The sequence below is a fragment of the Temnothorax curvispinosus genome, unplaced genomic scaffold, assembly GCF_003070985.1.
Source record: "Temnothorax curvispinosus isolate PA1 unplaced genomic scaffold, ASM307098v1 QBEX01003906.1, whole genome shotgun sequence".
NCBI classification, from domain to species: Eukaryota; Metazoa; Arthropoda; class Insecta; order Hymenoptera; family Formicidae; genus Temnothorax; species Temnothorax curvispinosus.
In genome coordinates this window covers 75,258-92,423 of record NW_020213686.1, presented here as the reverse complement: position 1 = coordinate 92,423, position 17,166 = coordinate 75,258, and the positions used below count along the sequence as shown (strand labels likewise).

The window sequence follows — 17,166 nt, the reverse complement described above, 5'->3', positions numbered from 1 at the left end:
GCCGACGCACTCGCGAGAAACGCGCTTCGAACTTGACGATCCGTCACGTCGCGACGCGCTGCACGATTGACTGTGATTTGAAGCGTATCGAAAGCGCGATACTCGAAGTATCGAAACGGTCGAAGCGGGCGAGCCAATCGTAGAGCTCGGCTGATACGATTTGCACTTCACGAAGTTTCACGAAGGAAACGTGTTGCCATTGGTAGCCCTGAGGAATGCATTGAGAGATGCCACCCTGTACACTACCGCCAGTACCGTCCATGTTCGAAATTGGTACTACGTAGCCACGTTCGTTTTCCGACACTGCCGATAAAGCATCATTTTGGTGCGCGTCCGTGCTACATCTGCAAATGATATATGTATACATATACATTGCAGTGTCGGAAAGAGAAAAAGTGAGAGAGAGAGAGAGGGCTATTAGATATTTAACACATAATATAAATATATAAAATAAGTTAATATTTATCGATACATATGTAAGATTTATATTCTCGATTGTAATTGCAATTATGCAAAAAGCAAATAAATATTAACTTATTTTATATATTTATATTATATGTTAAATATCTAATAGCCCTCTCTTTCTTTTTCTCTTCTTGCACTTTTCACACTTCCCAGACAGCACAATGTTCAAAATCGGGACATAAGTCGTCTTTTAGCCATCTTTTTTGCAAGATATCTAAAAGATGTCTTTTTTAAACGTCTTACGTCCCGCTTTTAGACATACTGTGCTGTCTGGGTTATTTCAAATAAAAGATGTATCTCATATCAATTTAAAAATCCGAATTCGAGACAATAGGCCTTTATGGAAAATTTTGTAAGCAAAACGAATAATATTTGGGGAACAATTGAGCAACAGAGAATGTTTTATAATTTTTAAGTATCGAGGTTTATCATCGTCTTTTATGGTATGCGTGATCACCGCGCAGCAAGAACGATCGCGACGAAATTTTTACAATCGATACAATTTAATTTTCTATAAAGTAGAGGTTAGGAAAAATAAAGAAGCACATACAAATAAATTTGAAACAACGGAATTGTATTCGTGGATGCACATTTCAGCTGTTCGCACTCTCGATATTCATACGCATTTCGAAGCAAGCTCGCTCCCTCTTTCGCGACAAGCAAAGTGCGAAACTACGTCAAACGCGCGCGATCGTTCTCTTCAATCACTAATTAATTAATTATTAATTCCCGCACTTAACCAGAAGGATCAAGCTATTCATTAAAGCGTTTTCCCGCGCGACTCACTCATACGAAAAAATTAAAACGGAGCAGGAGACGTGAATTCCGAGGTTATCGTTTCACTGCGACCCGCGGAACAACGATTCCATTAAGATTCGGATGTATCGCGCTCCGAATCATTTAATTCTCACATAGGTACATATAATTCACTCACGGCGCACTGCAGGAGACCTGCCAAATCACAGCCGGCAGGGTGATGATATGTACAGCGTCCAGCACATACGGCATTCGACGTTCATTTCGTCCAGCGACGGCATCTCACTCGTTTCAGTCGACACGAAGAAGGAACGGATTATTCGGCGTACGTTCAGCTTGCAATACCCCGCAACCGAATTTCTTTTCATTCACGAGAAAGGAATTACACGACCGACAACGTCTCGCGATCCGACGTTGAACGCGTCACGTATTTACTGTTTACTTGCGCGAGCCGTTGCGCCGCACAGTCGGGCGAGCGAAAGCCGCGAGGTCGAACGCGATTGGCTCGTGAGTCGAACCCTCAGATCTGGCCAATCACGTTCCGCCGCTCCGCGCCGCCTGCAATCGCGCGCGTGTGTTGAAACTTGAAACCCCTAATTCCATATTTCTCACATCTCAAGTAAAGTGATCGTGTCACTTTGAGGTATCCCGTTCAGATATCCTACTGGATTAACCAACAAATCAGGCCCCTTATAAATCGTGTCGTGGTTTTTATTAAAGCTTTGTATATTAGATTATAACACGGTTAAGTAAGAAAACGGATAGGTAGGTCTATAGATTGGAATACGGGTAGGGGATTCGGATAGGCAGGGACAAGGGGATATAATTCGATAAAAAAAATTGTAGACGAAATAAAAGTAATATCCTTAATATAATAATAAATGTAATTATATTTATTATTATATTTTGAATAATAACAACTCAGATGTATATTAAATAAATACTAATTTTTATATATTAAATAATTTTTATATTAAAAAATATTTAATATATTTAAAATTAGTATTTTATATGTATATTGGGATCGGTAATAAAGTAGAGTATTCGTAACCAATAAATGTATATATTGAATAGAATATAAACGTGTGTCACCGCTCGACTTCTGTGAGCAACCTGACTCTCGGAGCACGCTCCCGTGACGACGCGACGTGTCGTACAGTAGCGTATTCTCTCGTTAAGAGCCCGGATATATTACATTATTAATTTTATATTGTGCTATTCTATTATATTGTTTACTTACTTTAATCATTTATTTTAAACACGTATTCAGAAGCTTGATTAAAAGATTATGGTAAACTTATTAAGATTACCATATTATATATACGAGTATAGTCGTGTAAATTAATTCGGATAATTCTAAATAGTAATTTGGGTTTCTTTATGACGTGATAAGCTTTACAGCGTGTTAAAAATGTAACGAAAAGAACATAATATTTTCATTAAAATACATTTATTTAAAAGCGTGGTACATATACATAGATTTATAATATATCGAAATGAAACATTTTATTTCTTACGTAGAAAATCGTATATAAAAGTTCGACTACCGAGCGGACGAAGTTTAAGAAGAAATGTACCTTTATAAAAAATTATGCGTGCATGATACAATAGTAATTAAGTGTAATAAATAGAACATGAAAACTCAATCAATCGACTCGTTGCTTCAAGGTAACGTAGCAGAAATTGGTAACACAGTCATATCTGTAACATTTACTACCCGAAAACTCTACATACCAGGAAACATTTCAAATGGTAGTGTATATGTTTGTAGTCCTTGAATCTTTCGTCTTTGACACTTATTCGAGCGTTCTCCCGTAGGTAGGATAGAATTTATTTCGATCAGGGGTGTGCTTTGAAGCATCGGTAGAAGTTGTGTCATTTATCTTTTTGAGCCCGAAGAAATCCTCCACAAATGTTGGATAAAGAATTCCCTCGCCCTTGACCCAATCCTTCTTCCAATACCTCGGATAATTATATAAATAGTTCAAATTATAATTTGGGTTCAAATTATAATTATACGGTCTGTCATTTGTGTCACATGGCGCACCGACAATCTCATTGGTTGCCGATGATTCTTCGTTACTTCTGTATGGATTTTGCACATAGGTAACGAAAGGTGGTTGAAATTGTACAGAAGTAGGTGTTGCCGCCGTATCGGCGTATTGGGAAGCTTTCGGTGTCACTTCAGAGTAAAAAGGAATTTGTAATATCTTGTCCTGGCTTGGCTCTGCCGTGTCGATCATGTTCATATTTGTGATTTCCTGTAAAATACATACAATGCGTTTTATTAAAATAAAATTTTCTAAAAATATTATATAAGATATTTTGTATCATAGACCATACGAATATTTATATATTTTACATTGCAGAAAAGAATATTTTTTAAACTTTCTGAAACGCATTCATAATGTTCGACAATAAATGTTCCATTTTCCAATATTAAAAAGTTGTGCACATAATGCATTTCATTAATCAGATTTAAATTGAGAAATTTAATTAAATTTTTAAATTTTAATTGAAAAATATTTGAGCAAGAAATCCATATCGTTTCGGTCGTAATAATCCATTAAATTTCAATAGATCGGACAAAAATGAAATTTTTTAAACGAATTATATATTAAAGCTAGAATCTTTACCTGCAAAGATATCTTTTCGGGTTCGTGGTGGCCTCCAAACCATTTTGCCGTTTCTTTCACAGTGTCTGATGCACTGTCTGATCCATTGTCTCGGTATTTACTACCATAATCGTTATCGTGCGATTTCGGCGAACTCGAAGATTGCGCGAATCTCATCAAAGGTCTATTGTAAACGATGCGTGAATCGTCGCTACATGCCTCGCCTTGCGCGACGTTCGGAGATTGCGTATGACGATTTGTATCATACTGGTTAATCATATCTTTCCATGTGTTGGGAATGTCGTATGCATGTTCAGGGTGCGTGTCTTCTGTATAAAAACCGAATAAACGTGGATTTGTTATGTAGTCATTCTTGATCTGACGATTCTCCACACGCTTATCTGTAATTGAACAGTTTACATTTAAGCGAATTCGTACTAATATATCGGTACATTGATTTTTTTTACGTTTGCGTCTCATTGGAACTCGTATAAGCTGAAGTTACACGACTTTCAAGATAAGCGGTCGCGGTGCATTAGGTTATTATTTGAAGATGTCAAATTTTAATCTTGTTCTATGAAATATTTACCAGTAGTATCAGTAGGCTCATGTTCTGGAAGTAACGAGTCGACGGTTGTAGGATCCTTGGCGTCAGTTAAGGGCGACTTCGCGGCCACATCATTGTCATATGCAACGACCTCAGATTTACTGGATTCGGTGCTTGTAGGATCCGATCTGCGTGATCTTTTCCTTCGGTTGTGTACTGCCTAGAGAAATATCGGTTTTAGGAAAATCTCAATAAGTTATAGGATATATTTATATACAAAAACACGATAAATATCAGCGTTTGTGTTATAATTAACTTCAAGAAAAGCTGTTTGTCAATAATAAAGTGACGTACATATTTATCCCATAAGACAAATTTCTAGGTGTTACATATATATGTATAGATATTTCAAATTCAAATTAAATATTACATTTAAAATATAAAATTAAATAAAATTTAAATTTTTAATTAAATGATGGTAATATAAATAAAATATTGCGAAAGTTAATGAAATATTATTTATACCATTAATTTCTCAGGTCAAGTAATAGGATAATGAGCATTTACCAAAGATTGAGGATGGCCGACATACACCGAGGGCCGTACATATCCATGACCTCCTATTCTTGCGAAATGCACATGGTGTGGCCTCGGTAAATAATGGTGGTATGGTAGACGATGTGGATAGCTTAACACATGTGAACGAGCATCGGCTTGGTTCCATTGATAGGGATACACCGGCGTCTGAACTCCCGATTCCTGGTTCGGTAATTGTTCCGTGCGATATTGTTCAGGAGATCGTATCGAGTGCTGCGAAACAGTCGACTGATGTTGCAAATAGCGTGGATTGCTATAGTATTGATGTTCGTAGCTGGGTTGAACAAGGACGTCAGCAAGTGCGATACTTGCCAACGAGATTATTGTCACTGCTAAGAACTGAAAAAGAATGATTAAAAAAACTTTATGCAGATTGTTCTTGAACAGATATTTGATATGGCAGAAATTTGTTTCCTAAATTATTTATTTAACAATTTAAAATTATTAAGAGAAAGATTACATATTTATAAATTTACTATGGAATATTATTTTATTGTTATAAAAATCGAATTAGAGAGAAAGTAAAATGCAGAAAAAAATAAATGTTTTATTACGTATTGATTTTTACAAAATTTTTGTCTAACGCTGATGACATGTGGGTTTATTAAAAAAGTTCTCTTTCCAGAAGTTAAAAACTCATAAAAATATTAAATAAATTTAAAGCATATGTCAGAAAGGTTTACTCACTAATCCTCGATGCGAAAACATCGTGTTGCTCTTGCAGTTTCACTTGATGTGACTAACGCGATTCCTCGGTGTCACTATAAGTAACCCGAAAACTCGCTGACGTTATGTTGAATTTGCGCATTCCATAATTTCGTCAGTTTGTGCATTCGCAATGTGCGTTTCCGCATTGTGAAATCGTCTCGAGGCAAAAATTCAGATGTCATTAAATTTTTTAAAAAGTATGTCGTTCATGTCACGCATTGACAAACGTTGATGCAAATTGCTGATTGACTAAAAAAATATTCTAAATTTTTTAAAATGTTATTCAGTTTATAATTCAAGAATTTTCCAATCTTATAAAATAAATAATTCGCTAAATATGTACCTATATTAATTGGCAGTATGTGAAGTGATAATGTGCTATGTATATATAGGTAACGAAAGGTGGTTGAATGTGTCGCTCTGCGGTATTTTCCGCCCTTTTTGTACTCGAAATGGCCAGAACCCCCCGCGCGAGAGATTCTCACCACTTCCTACGCGTCTTAAGGGGGGAGGTTTTCTAGAAGTTTCTAGAAACGTAGTTTTTTTTTGGGCCCCATCTGGGCCTCAGCCTATCAACAGCCGTCCGATAACCGTAGGATAAACCGCTCGGAATTCTGAGATAGCGTGCGTCGTCTAAGAGCCGATTTCACCAGTCTCCGATTAATGTGATTCTCCGTTAAACTCACTCTGCATCTCTTTCTAACTGATGTCCCCCTAGAAAGAGACGAAGAGTGAGTTTAATCGGAGGATCAAGTTAATATCGGAGACTGTAAAATCGGTCCTAAACCGTTAAAAAATTCCAACGTGCGTCGTCCGAAATTTTAGGATAGAGGATTTACGTAGGAAATTTCCATACGTAACAGCGTTAATGCAACGCTCGATATTCGCGAATCCGTCACCGCTGGTTCGTCTTCAGGTGTAATTGTATTTAATTAGAATTTTAATTAAGACGGTCACTTCGGAGAAGCAACTCGTGTATCATTTTTTCAATCTTCAAATCAATTTAATTACAACGTGGACGGGTAATCAAACAAATAAATCCAAGTAGTACATATTTAAATGTTGAAAAGAAGATTCTCAACGTTGGACGTTTTAATTTAAATACATAAATATTTTAATTAAAAAAATTATATAATTAGTTATATAATTAGTTGAAAATAAAGTCATGTTAACAACTTTTTTTTCTTAGTGCATTTAATCGCAATGGCATTCGGTACAAGCACAGGACGGTCTTTAAAAATATTGCGTATAGCTTTTCCTCGATACTAATACCAGATTAAATAAAATTAAATTATGCATTATCAGATAAAATCGCGCAATTTGCAGATGTAGCATGGACGCGCACCAAAATGATGCTTTATCGGCAATGTCGGAAAATGAGCTCGGCTACGTAGTACCAATTTCGAAGGTAGATGTATGTACTGATGCTAGTGTATGTACATACTGTATGTAACATATGTACATACATACAGGTGATACAGGGTCTTTCGACGGTCCCATGAAAAAAACCGGGATGGCCAGGAATATCAGCCAGGGCCAGGAATGGCCAGAATGCTTCTTTCTGGCATTGTGTACAAAATCGCGTATTCCTAACCTCATTTTTTAAATAGACGAAAAAACGTTATATTGACAATCGATTGATACGAGTGAGGCGAATAATAAAAAACAGTACGTATTTCCTTTTCTTTTTCTAATAATTAATCAATTAATTAAGTTGATTCAATTAAACGTTATTTTTGGAACGAAAAGTTACCTAACCTATACGTTTCTACAGTTATTCGAATAACTTTTTAACATTTTGATGTATTATTATGCATTGATATAGCATATATTATTTATATAAATTCTATATATATGTATATAAAATTTAAAATTTGTTTAAATTCTAACTATACAAAATTAAATGTATTAAAGTTATTATATCAAGAATGTTGTACTATTAACTATTATATAATTATATTTTTATAAATTATTATATATTTAAAATTATTACTATACATTTGCAACGTTCTACAGAATTACTGCTATAATATAAAATCTATAATAACATAAGTATTACATAATGTTCTTCGGTTATCTTACATAACTTATTATTTATCTTATATAAACTTTTTACAGCGACATGTCAAATCTAACTTTGCACACGCCAATGGCAGAATCTGAAAATGCAAGTGCATTGGAGTGGACGCGTCCTGATCAAGTGATGCAACTACATCGTATGAAATTAAAGAAACGTGCGCTTCAAGCGCGTATAAACAAAACGACCATCAACGCTGGTGATCGACAAACGGCTACGAATTTAGACGCGCTTAACTCCAGTGTTAATGTACCACAACGTGTATCTGACCAGAAGCGTAAGAACCCTTTCGCGATCAATGAAACGTGTAAGAAGCAGAAGGATTTAACGTCAACCGGATTAGAAATCAGTAACGACAACACATTGTTTGAATTACTACACATCGACGTTCAACAGGAGAAGCCAACGACAGATTCATCCACAAAGGATTCCTTGACTTTTGCTAACGTTCTTTCAAAACTAGAATTGACTAATCAGACTTCAGACACAAGTGCTCCAAAGGGTGCAAAGCATATTCCTATAGATTGGACATTGAAAACTAAAATGAGGTTTATGTCTCCGAAGCCTTTTCCATGGAATGGCAAGCTCAAAACGAGCGAAGAGGCATCAGGTACCACAGGATTTGTGAGATGTTTAGATATCGGAGAGAAAGAGACAACTTTGGACACCAGTTTAAATGCAAGGTTGGTTTTATTAGTCCTTGCCTATGTGTCTATTTGTTTTTCTAAGTCTTATAATAATGTCTTGTTATATTCTGATTAGATTCCATCAATGTTGCTTGATATGGCAACATCCATCTTTACCATGGTTAGAGTTATTCCCTCGCTCTGCTGGTAAAGTGAGTGCATCTCTCGCAAATAACGCATCGATAGTGAACAATCAAAATATGAAAGATGCATTGTATCGAGAATGGTGCGATAGCTTCAGATCCCTATTTCATTTATTGCGAGCAAGGCAATGTCCATACTTTTACGTATGCGCGAACACATTTACAGTGCTTTTTCGTGCCGCTGGAATCTGCGGATTGTCGGAGATTCATGCTCTTATTACACCTACAACACGTGGATTTCGTCAGTCATTAAAACAAGAAGGTAGAGAATTCTATTTACTTATTTTATTTAGTTATTTATCAATAAAATGAATCTTTGATGACAGTACTGGTAAAGCTATAGGTATTCGACATGATATGAATAATGAAATATTAGTCATGTGATAAAAAATAATCTTACGATTAGTAAAATATAACTACACATTGTGGGATAAAAGTAGAAACAGATTTTAAAATATTAAATTTTATTTTGTTTAAAAATTAATTGTGTCTTTCAACATATTTCAGAAATAGAATTCTCTATGCCTTTAAGGAAGGATTACAAAAGACGATCCGACCCGACAGATCCCGATTCTAAAACTGCAGATGTGTCTACCGTGGATTGTCAGCAAGAGAGTGAAAATTACGAAGAAGAAGAAGATGATGACGAAACTCAAGACGCATGGCTCGAGAGTCTTGGAGTAGAAAATTCAGAAATTAAGAAAATTAATCACTCACAGGTATGCATAAATATTGCGCATTCTCAATTTGCCCTGATGTTGCGATTTTATTTTAGGCAAGGATGACTTTGGAGAAAGAAAGCGAGGTAGATAACTTGAGACAATCCCTTGTGTTCGTAAGAGGTGTGGAGACGCAGGCGTTGTTTAACTTCCTAATTAATTGCAAGTCGGCTATCGCAATGACCGGTGCGTTAGCCGGTGTTCCTCCTACGCTTTTGGCTCCGACGGCCTTCCACGGTGCTACGTTAAAACCGCTCAAGGTATCGCATAATTGACGGAACAGTTCGTTTTTATTTTAGAGAATTTTGGTCCCATATCTGTTACTTTCTTTTTTTACTTTTTTTTATAAAGGTTCGAGAAAGCGTAGTGCGCGATAATAACGACAGATACTATTCCCTCGAATTGAGAGGACCCCTTTTGCCGCATGTGTTGCCTTCTCTCTGTCACTTGATGAAATCCAGTCAATTGGAGCAGTACTCGGCAAGCTGCGCGCAGTTGGCCTCGACAACTTCGTTTTCCACGGCGAGGCACGGTACGGGCACGCGAATACACGTGTTTGCGCGCATGTTAATCGACGCGGAATCTTACAAACTAAATTGCGAAAATAATATTTATATTCCTACAGGCCACGCGATTGTCACGAGAGAAGAAGATCTCGATACCACGAAGGACTCCCTACCGCCTAACGTTTTCGGGCAAGAAAATTTGAGCGATTGCGGATTTAACGAAGAATTATTGAGCCATTTTTGCAGTCCCGACCCGGCCAGGATAGAAATTTTGGATAGCCTGAAATTTTTTAACGGACTATATACATGGTCGTGATCTCGCGATCATATAATTTAGAAATAAATATAGCACAGATTTAAGTACAGGACCTTTGTAAAGATTAATTTAAAAAAGGCAACTGACTTTAGCCTAAGCGTTAGGACAATGTTACGTCGCTGGCGACACGTATACTTAACGTCCGATAACGAAATATCGTTATGCTTGTGAAGACATAGGGATCTAATGTCATCTAAAATGTAAGTATATATCTAATGTGATGACGAATGTTTAATGTAACTACATGATTTGTATACACAAATTGTAAGATTTCTATTTTTATTGACGTGTAATTTAACGTGTGTAATTTAACATGTAATTTTAAATTGCGAGATTGTACATATCACGTGTGAGAAGACAAGGAACATTATCGATATCAGATAAAGACGTTTTCATTTAAACCGACGTAATATTATAATCGCCCTAACGATAACTCTGTAGATTATAATAATCGATATTTTACGTTTTATCGCGTTATATGGACTTTTCTTTAATGTTGATACATTTATGGAAAAATCAAATATTGTTTTTCATTATGTTATACATATATCGTATATACGTACACGTTTAATGCGAAAAGGGAAGAAAGAACGAGATTACGATTATAACGAACTAATTTAACGCGGTTGTTTTTTTATGCAGGAAGGGCGATCGCATTGTCATCATTAATTTAAAAGCCTTCCCAGAAGGAGTCACGCGCGACGGTAACACCATCGTTAAGAAGGGCCGTTCGAGAACCCCGGGAACGACGTAGGTGGGGTCCGCACAGCGGATGGATTGCCCCTAAAAATAACGAATCGATATTCGCCCGCTGCCCCCAAATCAGTTGCCGGACTCGCCGGACTCGCCTGGGTCAGCGAGAGAGACAGAGAGGGAAAGAAAGAAAAGAGGAAGAGGAACAGCGTGTGTGTGTCCACAATACGGAAAATCAATTGGTTTATTACATCGAGACGCATTTCTTTCTCTCTCTCTCTCTCTTCCGAATCACATATGATCCGCCCGGCGCAATTACGATTGACACAGCACGCGTCATAAATATTAGAATAGTTCGGCCGAGAAAACTCGTCGTAGGAACATCGCCCCGTCGGATGCGTTTGCCGCGAGGCGCGGCGGGCACGGCTGCGAATTAACACGCGCCATGCCGGGGGCTTACGTCAGGGCTCGTCGCCGTATTGCGACACCGCGCCGAGGCGGAGGCGGTTTCGCGTTGCAAGGTCTTCCTGGCGCGGCTCGAATTTTTCGTCCGAGCGCGCCGTTTTCCAGCTCGCTGCTGCCGCCGCTCGTTTCCACGAGCGAATTTTAATTCCCGCCGTCCCCCGCCCCGTCCCGTCTCTCTCCCTCCTTTCTGTGCGAGCGAATTCCTGGCGAGCGACGGGTATCTTATCGCTCGTGCGATACAAACGGAATTCGAAGACGCTAATGGGAGTACGGGCCCGAGTTCGATACTTCGGCTCGTGCTCCGAGGGGGAACGTTCGTTTTAACCGAATGAGATTAAAAACGTCGTGTTTACGTGTCTCTCTGCTCTCGGATATGGAATGTGCAGGACGGTTTCTACCTGCCAGGTCCACGTCTCTCTCGAGGATTGCAGAGCTCTCTCGGTTGCATCGAGTCGATTTTTCTTCCGCGAAAATCGAGGAGTATCATAGCTCTTCGCTCATTGCAAACTAAAAGAAAAAATTGCGGGGAAGACAAATATTAAAATCAGTTTTCCTCGCTTGATGTCAAGTTTACTTTTAGATTTTAATTCGAGTCTCATTAGTAACATCCATAACATCGAGAAGAAGCGGCGATAAGGATGGTGACCGATCGTCCCCCGGGGCAAATAAAGTCGACTCAAAATTGATCGAAGCGGAAGCACGCAAGCGACACACCCTGCGTCTCGACGTATTTACGCATCCCGAGATCCGCGCGCTTTGTGTCCTTCGGTCGGCGCCACCCCTAATGATACTGCGTAGAAATGTCGATAGCTATCTCGGGGACATAGATTACAATTATCTTCCGAATGCCACCTCCGTGGCATATGGCGCGAGATAGAAAAAAAAAAAAAAAGAGTAATACAAATTCGAAGCCCGCGTAAAGTCGATCCCGTGAAGAAAGGAGCGTTGTTTTCGCCCGACGAGAGGCAAACCCCTCGTCGACGCGAGGATTCGGGGTGGATGAAGATCGTTGGGTACTGGGTACGCGTCGGGCGTTGGTAAGGCACCCGCGACGCGTAGCGAAGCGACGGGGGCCGCACAAGGGGGGAAGAGCGTCGCGGCGCGCGCGAGCGAGAAAGACTATCCGATTCGGAGGGACGGAGAGACGAGAGCGATGTAAAATCGGGGCTCGGCCGAAGGGGGGAAAAAGATGGAAAATCCGAGGGGCGAGAGCGAGTGAGAGAGAAAGAGACAGAGAGGGAAAAGAGGAGGGGGTTAGAGAGACGACGACGACGACGACGACGCTCTCCCCGTGGCACGCTACACGTGCGCGCGTGTGCGTGAAATGCGTGCGCGGGGGGTTTTGAGAGGCCGACGGCACACCACGACGATGATGACGACGGCGACGACGACGGCGACGGCGGCAGCGGCGGCGGCGGCAATGCCGACGATGTACACGACTACTACTACGACGCCGCGTGGGGGTTGCACGAAGACCCCCTGGTGGGGTTCTGGCCGCCGACCCTACAGTCCCCCGCTGGAAATGATATCAGTCGCAACTCGGTCGAGGGAGCCCCAGCACGCGTCGCGTCACGCCGTCGGTCGCGCCGTGCCCCTCGCAGAGCAGTAGTTTTCTCCTATCCCGCGATTAACACGCGAATAGTAACCCGCCCCTCCAAAAGCGAGTGTGTACACGTACATCGCGCCCGTCGCCGCCCGAGGAAATCGCCAGAGAAACCACCCAGCCGTGCGCCGCCGGAGGCTCCGACACGCGAGGCCTACACGTCGGGGAGAAAGGGGGTAGATCCCCCGCGACACCGTCGTCCGCCCTGAAATTGGAGCTTTTCTCGTCGGAGGTCGCAGATCGCACTGATCGCAGGTACCCGCGAGGTGACCGTCGCTACGACGGTGTTTCTTGCGCGCGTTCTTCCTCTATAGCGAGACCGAGAGGAAATCGCGCGACGTGGAGCAGGGACGCGGGACGGAGCGAGAGAGAGAAAGAGAGAGGTAAGAGCTGCTGCTCTTTATCTGTCTCTCTCTCTCTCTCTCTCTCGCTCCCCTGGTCGCGTGTCCCTCCACCGCCTCTGCCGCCGGAGCGCGCGTTCCGGAGGCGCGACGTCGACGTCGAGGCGCGGATATTAATAGAGCTCGGGGGGAGAGAGAGATAGGCAGAAAGAGAGAGAGAAGCACCGGGGCACCGGCGCGACTCCCGACGTCTTTCGCGCGCCGTTGGTGATTTCGCGTTTGGACGCGCGAGAGACTCGCGCATTCCTGGGACAGGGCGATCACGTGCGAGCCTCGTCGCCGCTTTTTTCGCCTCCTCCTTCCCTCCTTTCCCCGTCCCCGTCGTCGCGCGGACCCGCGCGTATACGTAAGCCGCACGTGAGTGACGCGCTACCACAGCGCTTCGCTTCGCGGCCAAAGCGCGTTTTCCCTCGTTGTTCTGCCCGCGTCGCACCTCGACCCGTTTATTTCCTCCCGATCAATCGGCCGATCGTTCCCCGGATTGGGCCGCCGTTACACGCGAGCCCGACGGAAGAACGTCGCCCGTGACGTTCAAGGCCTCTTCGAATCTCTTATCCGTTTTACATTTTCTCCTAACGACGCGTATATCTTATCTCGACGGAATCAGCGAAATGGAATTGTCGGAAGCGCCAGCTTGTTAATTCCGGATTTTTTTAGGCTTTCTTCATTGAAAGAAAGAGAAGAAGGACGCTTCAAAGCTTTTTGTAGCGTCACGTTGACCGTAGCCTTAGACGTCGTTAAGCTCGGAATAAACGTCCTTAGATCCTTAAAATCACGCGGAAGTTCGCGTCGGTTTCGCATATTCGCGAGGCTCTTCCGGTCGCGTTATATTGCCCGCGACGTGGTAAAGATGGAGGGAAAAAAGGGCGCGTTTGGCCCATTCCCGGCCACGGGGGGAACGGGAATCCCTTGGAAATGCGTGGGGGGGTCCACCAACAAAATTATGGATCGAGGCAACGCGAGGGTTCACGTTCTGCGCATGACTATTCGTCGTTGTTAGCCTAGTCGTTACACACGTATACACGCACACGCGACACGCACGCATACACGCGGCTGAGAACGCGCGCGAGAAAGAACCGCCTCCTCTCTTGGAGAACCCTCTCCTTCCGAGATCTCTTCTTCGCGCGCGCGACATACCCCCCCGGTCGCGAGTTTACCAACAACGATGCTCGAGGCTCGACGTCCGTCCGCCTCGTAAATTCGCGGCGCGAATACAATAAGTAGAGAGCGATCCCCGTGTAGAACGCGTTCGTATGAAAGATTAAGAAACGAACTCGAATCGATTTCAGTTCGGACGGAGAACAACAACCGAGAGAGAGAATATTTCGCTGTAAGAGGTGAGGGGGCACGCGAAAACGGGTCTCCCAATCGTTGTGTTTGACGAGCGATCACGCGGCCGATTATATGGGACGCGCGGTGACACATCGGCGAATATCACCGCGCGCGGGATCGGAATAATTGTGCGGAACGTGCCGATTAAAAGCGCGTCTGGCCGCGCCGAGTAGCGTCACCCCCCCGCTGCCCCGCCGCGCGGCTGCCCATGACGAGATTATTTCACTTATGACGCAACGATCGCGGATATATCGTGAAGAGCGTTATTAGCATTCCGCGCGCGCGTGATTAATAACTGTCTGCATAGTCCGGAATATTTCCTGTTACGGAGTTACACTCGATCGGAAACCGCTTCTCAGGGAATATCTCGACGCGTTCTCTAAATTCCTCGGTTCGCGCATCCTCTGCGTCTCGCGCGTCCTGCCAAACTAAGATGATTGCAGTCCACGCGGGCGATTCGTTGTTATGCAAAATATAAGGCCTATTCGTTTTAGCTGAATTTCTTGCACGGTTCTCTCCAACGTGAAAAGAAAAAGAGGAAAGATGGACCGTGCAAGAAGTTCAGCTGAAACGAACATGCCTATAACGTTAAAATACAACGTGGGGCGGTATAAACAAACGTGAAGATATACAACTGTTCTAAATATTAAAAAGAAAAGACAATGCAGATATATCGCGAGATATGTTTAATTGAGAATTCGAGAACACGCGGTTCGTGCAGCTCTGACAGTTTTTCAGAATATATTTCCCGGTACACGCGACGCACATATGCGTGCCTTTAATTACTAATTTACATAACCACTTGTTTAACGTACTTGATTAGAAAAGAGAGAAAAGCACATTTTACATACGAAAAACATGCTCTTTTGCGTGTAAAAGTTAGTTGATCCTACCGCGGCGTTGTGAATTAAAATACAAAATCTTTGTATTTCAGATCGATAATACTCGATAAAAGCATGGGCGAGAAGACGTTCAACCTGACGTGGAACAATCACCTGGCGAATCTGTCGGGTTTGTTCGAGGCTCTTTACAAGAGCGGTTCCTTGACGGACGCGACTTTGGCTTGCCAGGGTGGCATGTTGAGGGCCCATAGATTGGTGCTGGCAGCGTGTAGTCCTTACTTCGAAAGGGTCTTTAAGGAACATTACGGAGAGCAACCCATTCTCATTTTAAAAGGTATATATGGCACATTGACGTTTCGACAAAACACTCATGACGTTTTAAACGATATCTGAAGAAAGAAACTTTCAAGAACTTTTGTTTATTTGTTACACAAAATGTTTCATCTGATAGAGAAAGAAAGAAGTGTTACAAGCTATTTTTTACACAGCTGTTCAAGATAGCGACAAAATCTTTTTCTTGATTTTTATGAGAGCTTGCGCTCCAGCGGACATAAAGAGGAAAAATCCCATTTAAAAAAAAAACATGTGGTCTTCTTTGCAGGCTTGCCTGTTACTTCTTTCTCTCCCTTTGAGGGACTCGGTATACATCGCGTGAAAATAAAAATTGAAAGAAAAGATTTTGTCCCCATCTTTTTTTTGAAGAAAATTATTTTGTAACACTTTCGCGTGAAGGGATTAAAATGCATCTGATGTACATTTTTATCGCTCAGGTGTCGCTGTCGAGGAAATGGAATGCTTGTTGGACTTCATGTACAGAGGATCCATCGATGTAGCGGAGGAACACCTTCCTTCGTTGATAAAAACTGCCACCGATTTGGAGATACGCGGTCTCTCCGGGGAGCAGAAAACCCAGGAGAGCAACCGCAACCTCTACACCAGGGTCGAAACGCGGATGCAGCGATGCCATATCGAAACCAGAGTGCACACCACCGAGTACATCAAGGAGCCGTCGGTGATCCCTTTCCTGCCGAAGCACTCGACCGTCGATTCGATGGAGGACCACATTAAAGTGGAGGATATCGAAGTGGAGGACGACCCGATGGTGATCGACGGGCACGAGGACAGCTTCGACGAGCTTCCGCGATCCACGGAAACGCAAATTGTAAGCTCGGGGGATATGCGCTTCAGCTTATTTTGAAAGATATTATCTGAGGATCGTTCCAATTATTTAGAATGTCTTCCTAATATATATTTATTGTAATAATTTTCAGAGGCGTATACCACCTCCGATGTACAAGCGGGAGACCAGATTCAAAGGGCAGAAGAGAGTATCCGTGGGCCGCGTGACACGAAACAACGACCCATTGGAATCGAGATCGAAAGACTCCTCGCGAGAATCGAGCTGCGAGGATTCCTCGAGGATCGTCAAGTGTGAGCCTAATCTTAACGACGAATCCGCGACGGATGTCGCGGTATCGAGCGTACATCAGGTAAACGAGCTTATCTACCGGAAGGAAGTTTGCTAACGAAGCGTATTCTACGCGGTTGTAATCAATTTCGAAGCAATAACCGCTTTACCGTAACAGCAAACTACTTTACTCGAGACAGATTAGTTTTTTTTGCAATATAAAGAAATATAATTATATAGTAAGATTTTTTTATTTTATCAACAAAACAGATTGTGCTGTAATAACT

At 42.0% G+C, this 17,166-nt stretch overlaps 4 protein-coding genes across 10 annotated transcripts in view; 2 read left to right on the top strand and 2 right to left on the bottom strand.

Moving 5' to 3' along the window:
- Positions 1 to 18: 18 nt before the first annotated feature.
- Positions 19 to 1,632, bottom strand: LOC112453018. Its single transcript, XM_025013556.1, has 2 exons — positions 1,400 to 1,632; positions 19 to 344 (listed from the first exon to the last, which is right to left on the bottom strand). The coding sequence occupies exons 1-2, from the start codon at positions 1,471 to 1,473 to the stop codon at positions 44 to 46; spliced, it is 375 nt and encodes a 124-aa protein (XP_024869324.1). The 5' UTR covers positions 1,474 to 1,632; the 3' UTR covers positions 19 to 43.
- A 1,076-nt stretch (positions 1,633 to 2,708) lies between these two features.
- LOC112453009 lies at positions 2,709 to 5,755 on the bottom strand. Of its 2 annotated transcripts, XM_025013536.1 has the most exons (5): positions 5,668 to 5,755; positions 4,951 to 5,319; positions 4,426 to 4,603; positions 3,858 to 4,237; positions 2,709 to 3,482 (listed from the first exon to the last, which is right to left on the bottom strand). In XM_025013536.1, exons 1-5 carry the CDS (start codon positions 5,686 to 5,688, stop codon positions 3,018 to 3,020), a joined length of 1,413 nt encoding a protein of 470 aa, XP_024869304.1. In that variant the 5' UTR covers positions 5,689 to 5,755; the 3' UTR covers positions 2,709 to 3,017. The 2 variants fall into 2 exon arrangements, with proteins under 2 accessions (XP_024869304.1, XP_024869305.1); XM_025013537.1 differs by lacking the exon at positions 5,668 to 5,755 and having other exon boundaries at positions 4,426 to 4,599; positions 4,951 to 5,189.
- A 1,415-nt stretch (positions 5,756 to 7,170) lies between these two features.
- On the top strand, positions 7,171 to 10,536 carry LOC112453015 (protein downstream neighbor of son homolog). Its single transcript, XM_025013554.1, has 7 exons — positions 7,171 to 7,356; positions 7,807 to 8,448; positions 8,528 to 8,856; positions 9,102 to 9,313; positions 9,370 to 9,573; positions 9,665 to 9,845; positions 9,939 to 10,536. The coding sequence occupies exons 2-7, from the start codon at positions 7,811 to 7,813 to the stop codon at positions 10,133 to 10,135; spliced, it is 1,761 nt and encodes a 586-aa protein (XP_024869322.1). The 5' UTR covers positions 7,171 to 7,356; positions 7,807 to 7,810; the 3' UTR covers positions 10,136 to 10,536.
- A 2,274-nt stretch (positions 10,537 to 12,810) lies between these two features.
- LOC112453013 (zinc finger and BTB domain-containing protein 14-like) overlaps positions 12,811 to 17,166 on the top strand; it is a 7,662-nt gene continuing 3,306 nt past the window's right edge. Inside the window, exons 1-4 of one of the 6 annotated variants that reach the window (XM_025013548.1) lie at positions 12,811 to 13,151; positions 15,564 to 15,805; positions 16,242 to 16,633; positions 16,743 to 16,961. In XM_025013548.1, the coding sequence (XP_024869316.1) occupies positions 15,586 to 15,805; positions 16,242 to 16,633; positions 16,743 to 16,961 (831 nt within the window). In that variant the 5' untranslated portion in view covers positions 12,811 to 13,151; positions 15,564 to 15,585. Of the gene's footprint in view, positions 13,152 to 13,196; positions 13,280 to 14,252; positions 14,635 to 14,880; positions 15,381 to 15,563; positions 15,806 to 16,241; positions 16,634 to 16,742; positions 16,962 to 17,166 lie in introns of those variants that run through there. The other 5 variants (XM_025013551.1, XM_025013550.1, XM_025013549.1 and 2 more) reach the window with 5 other exon arrangements.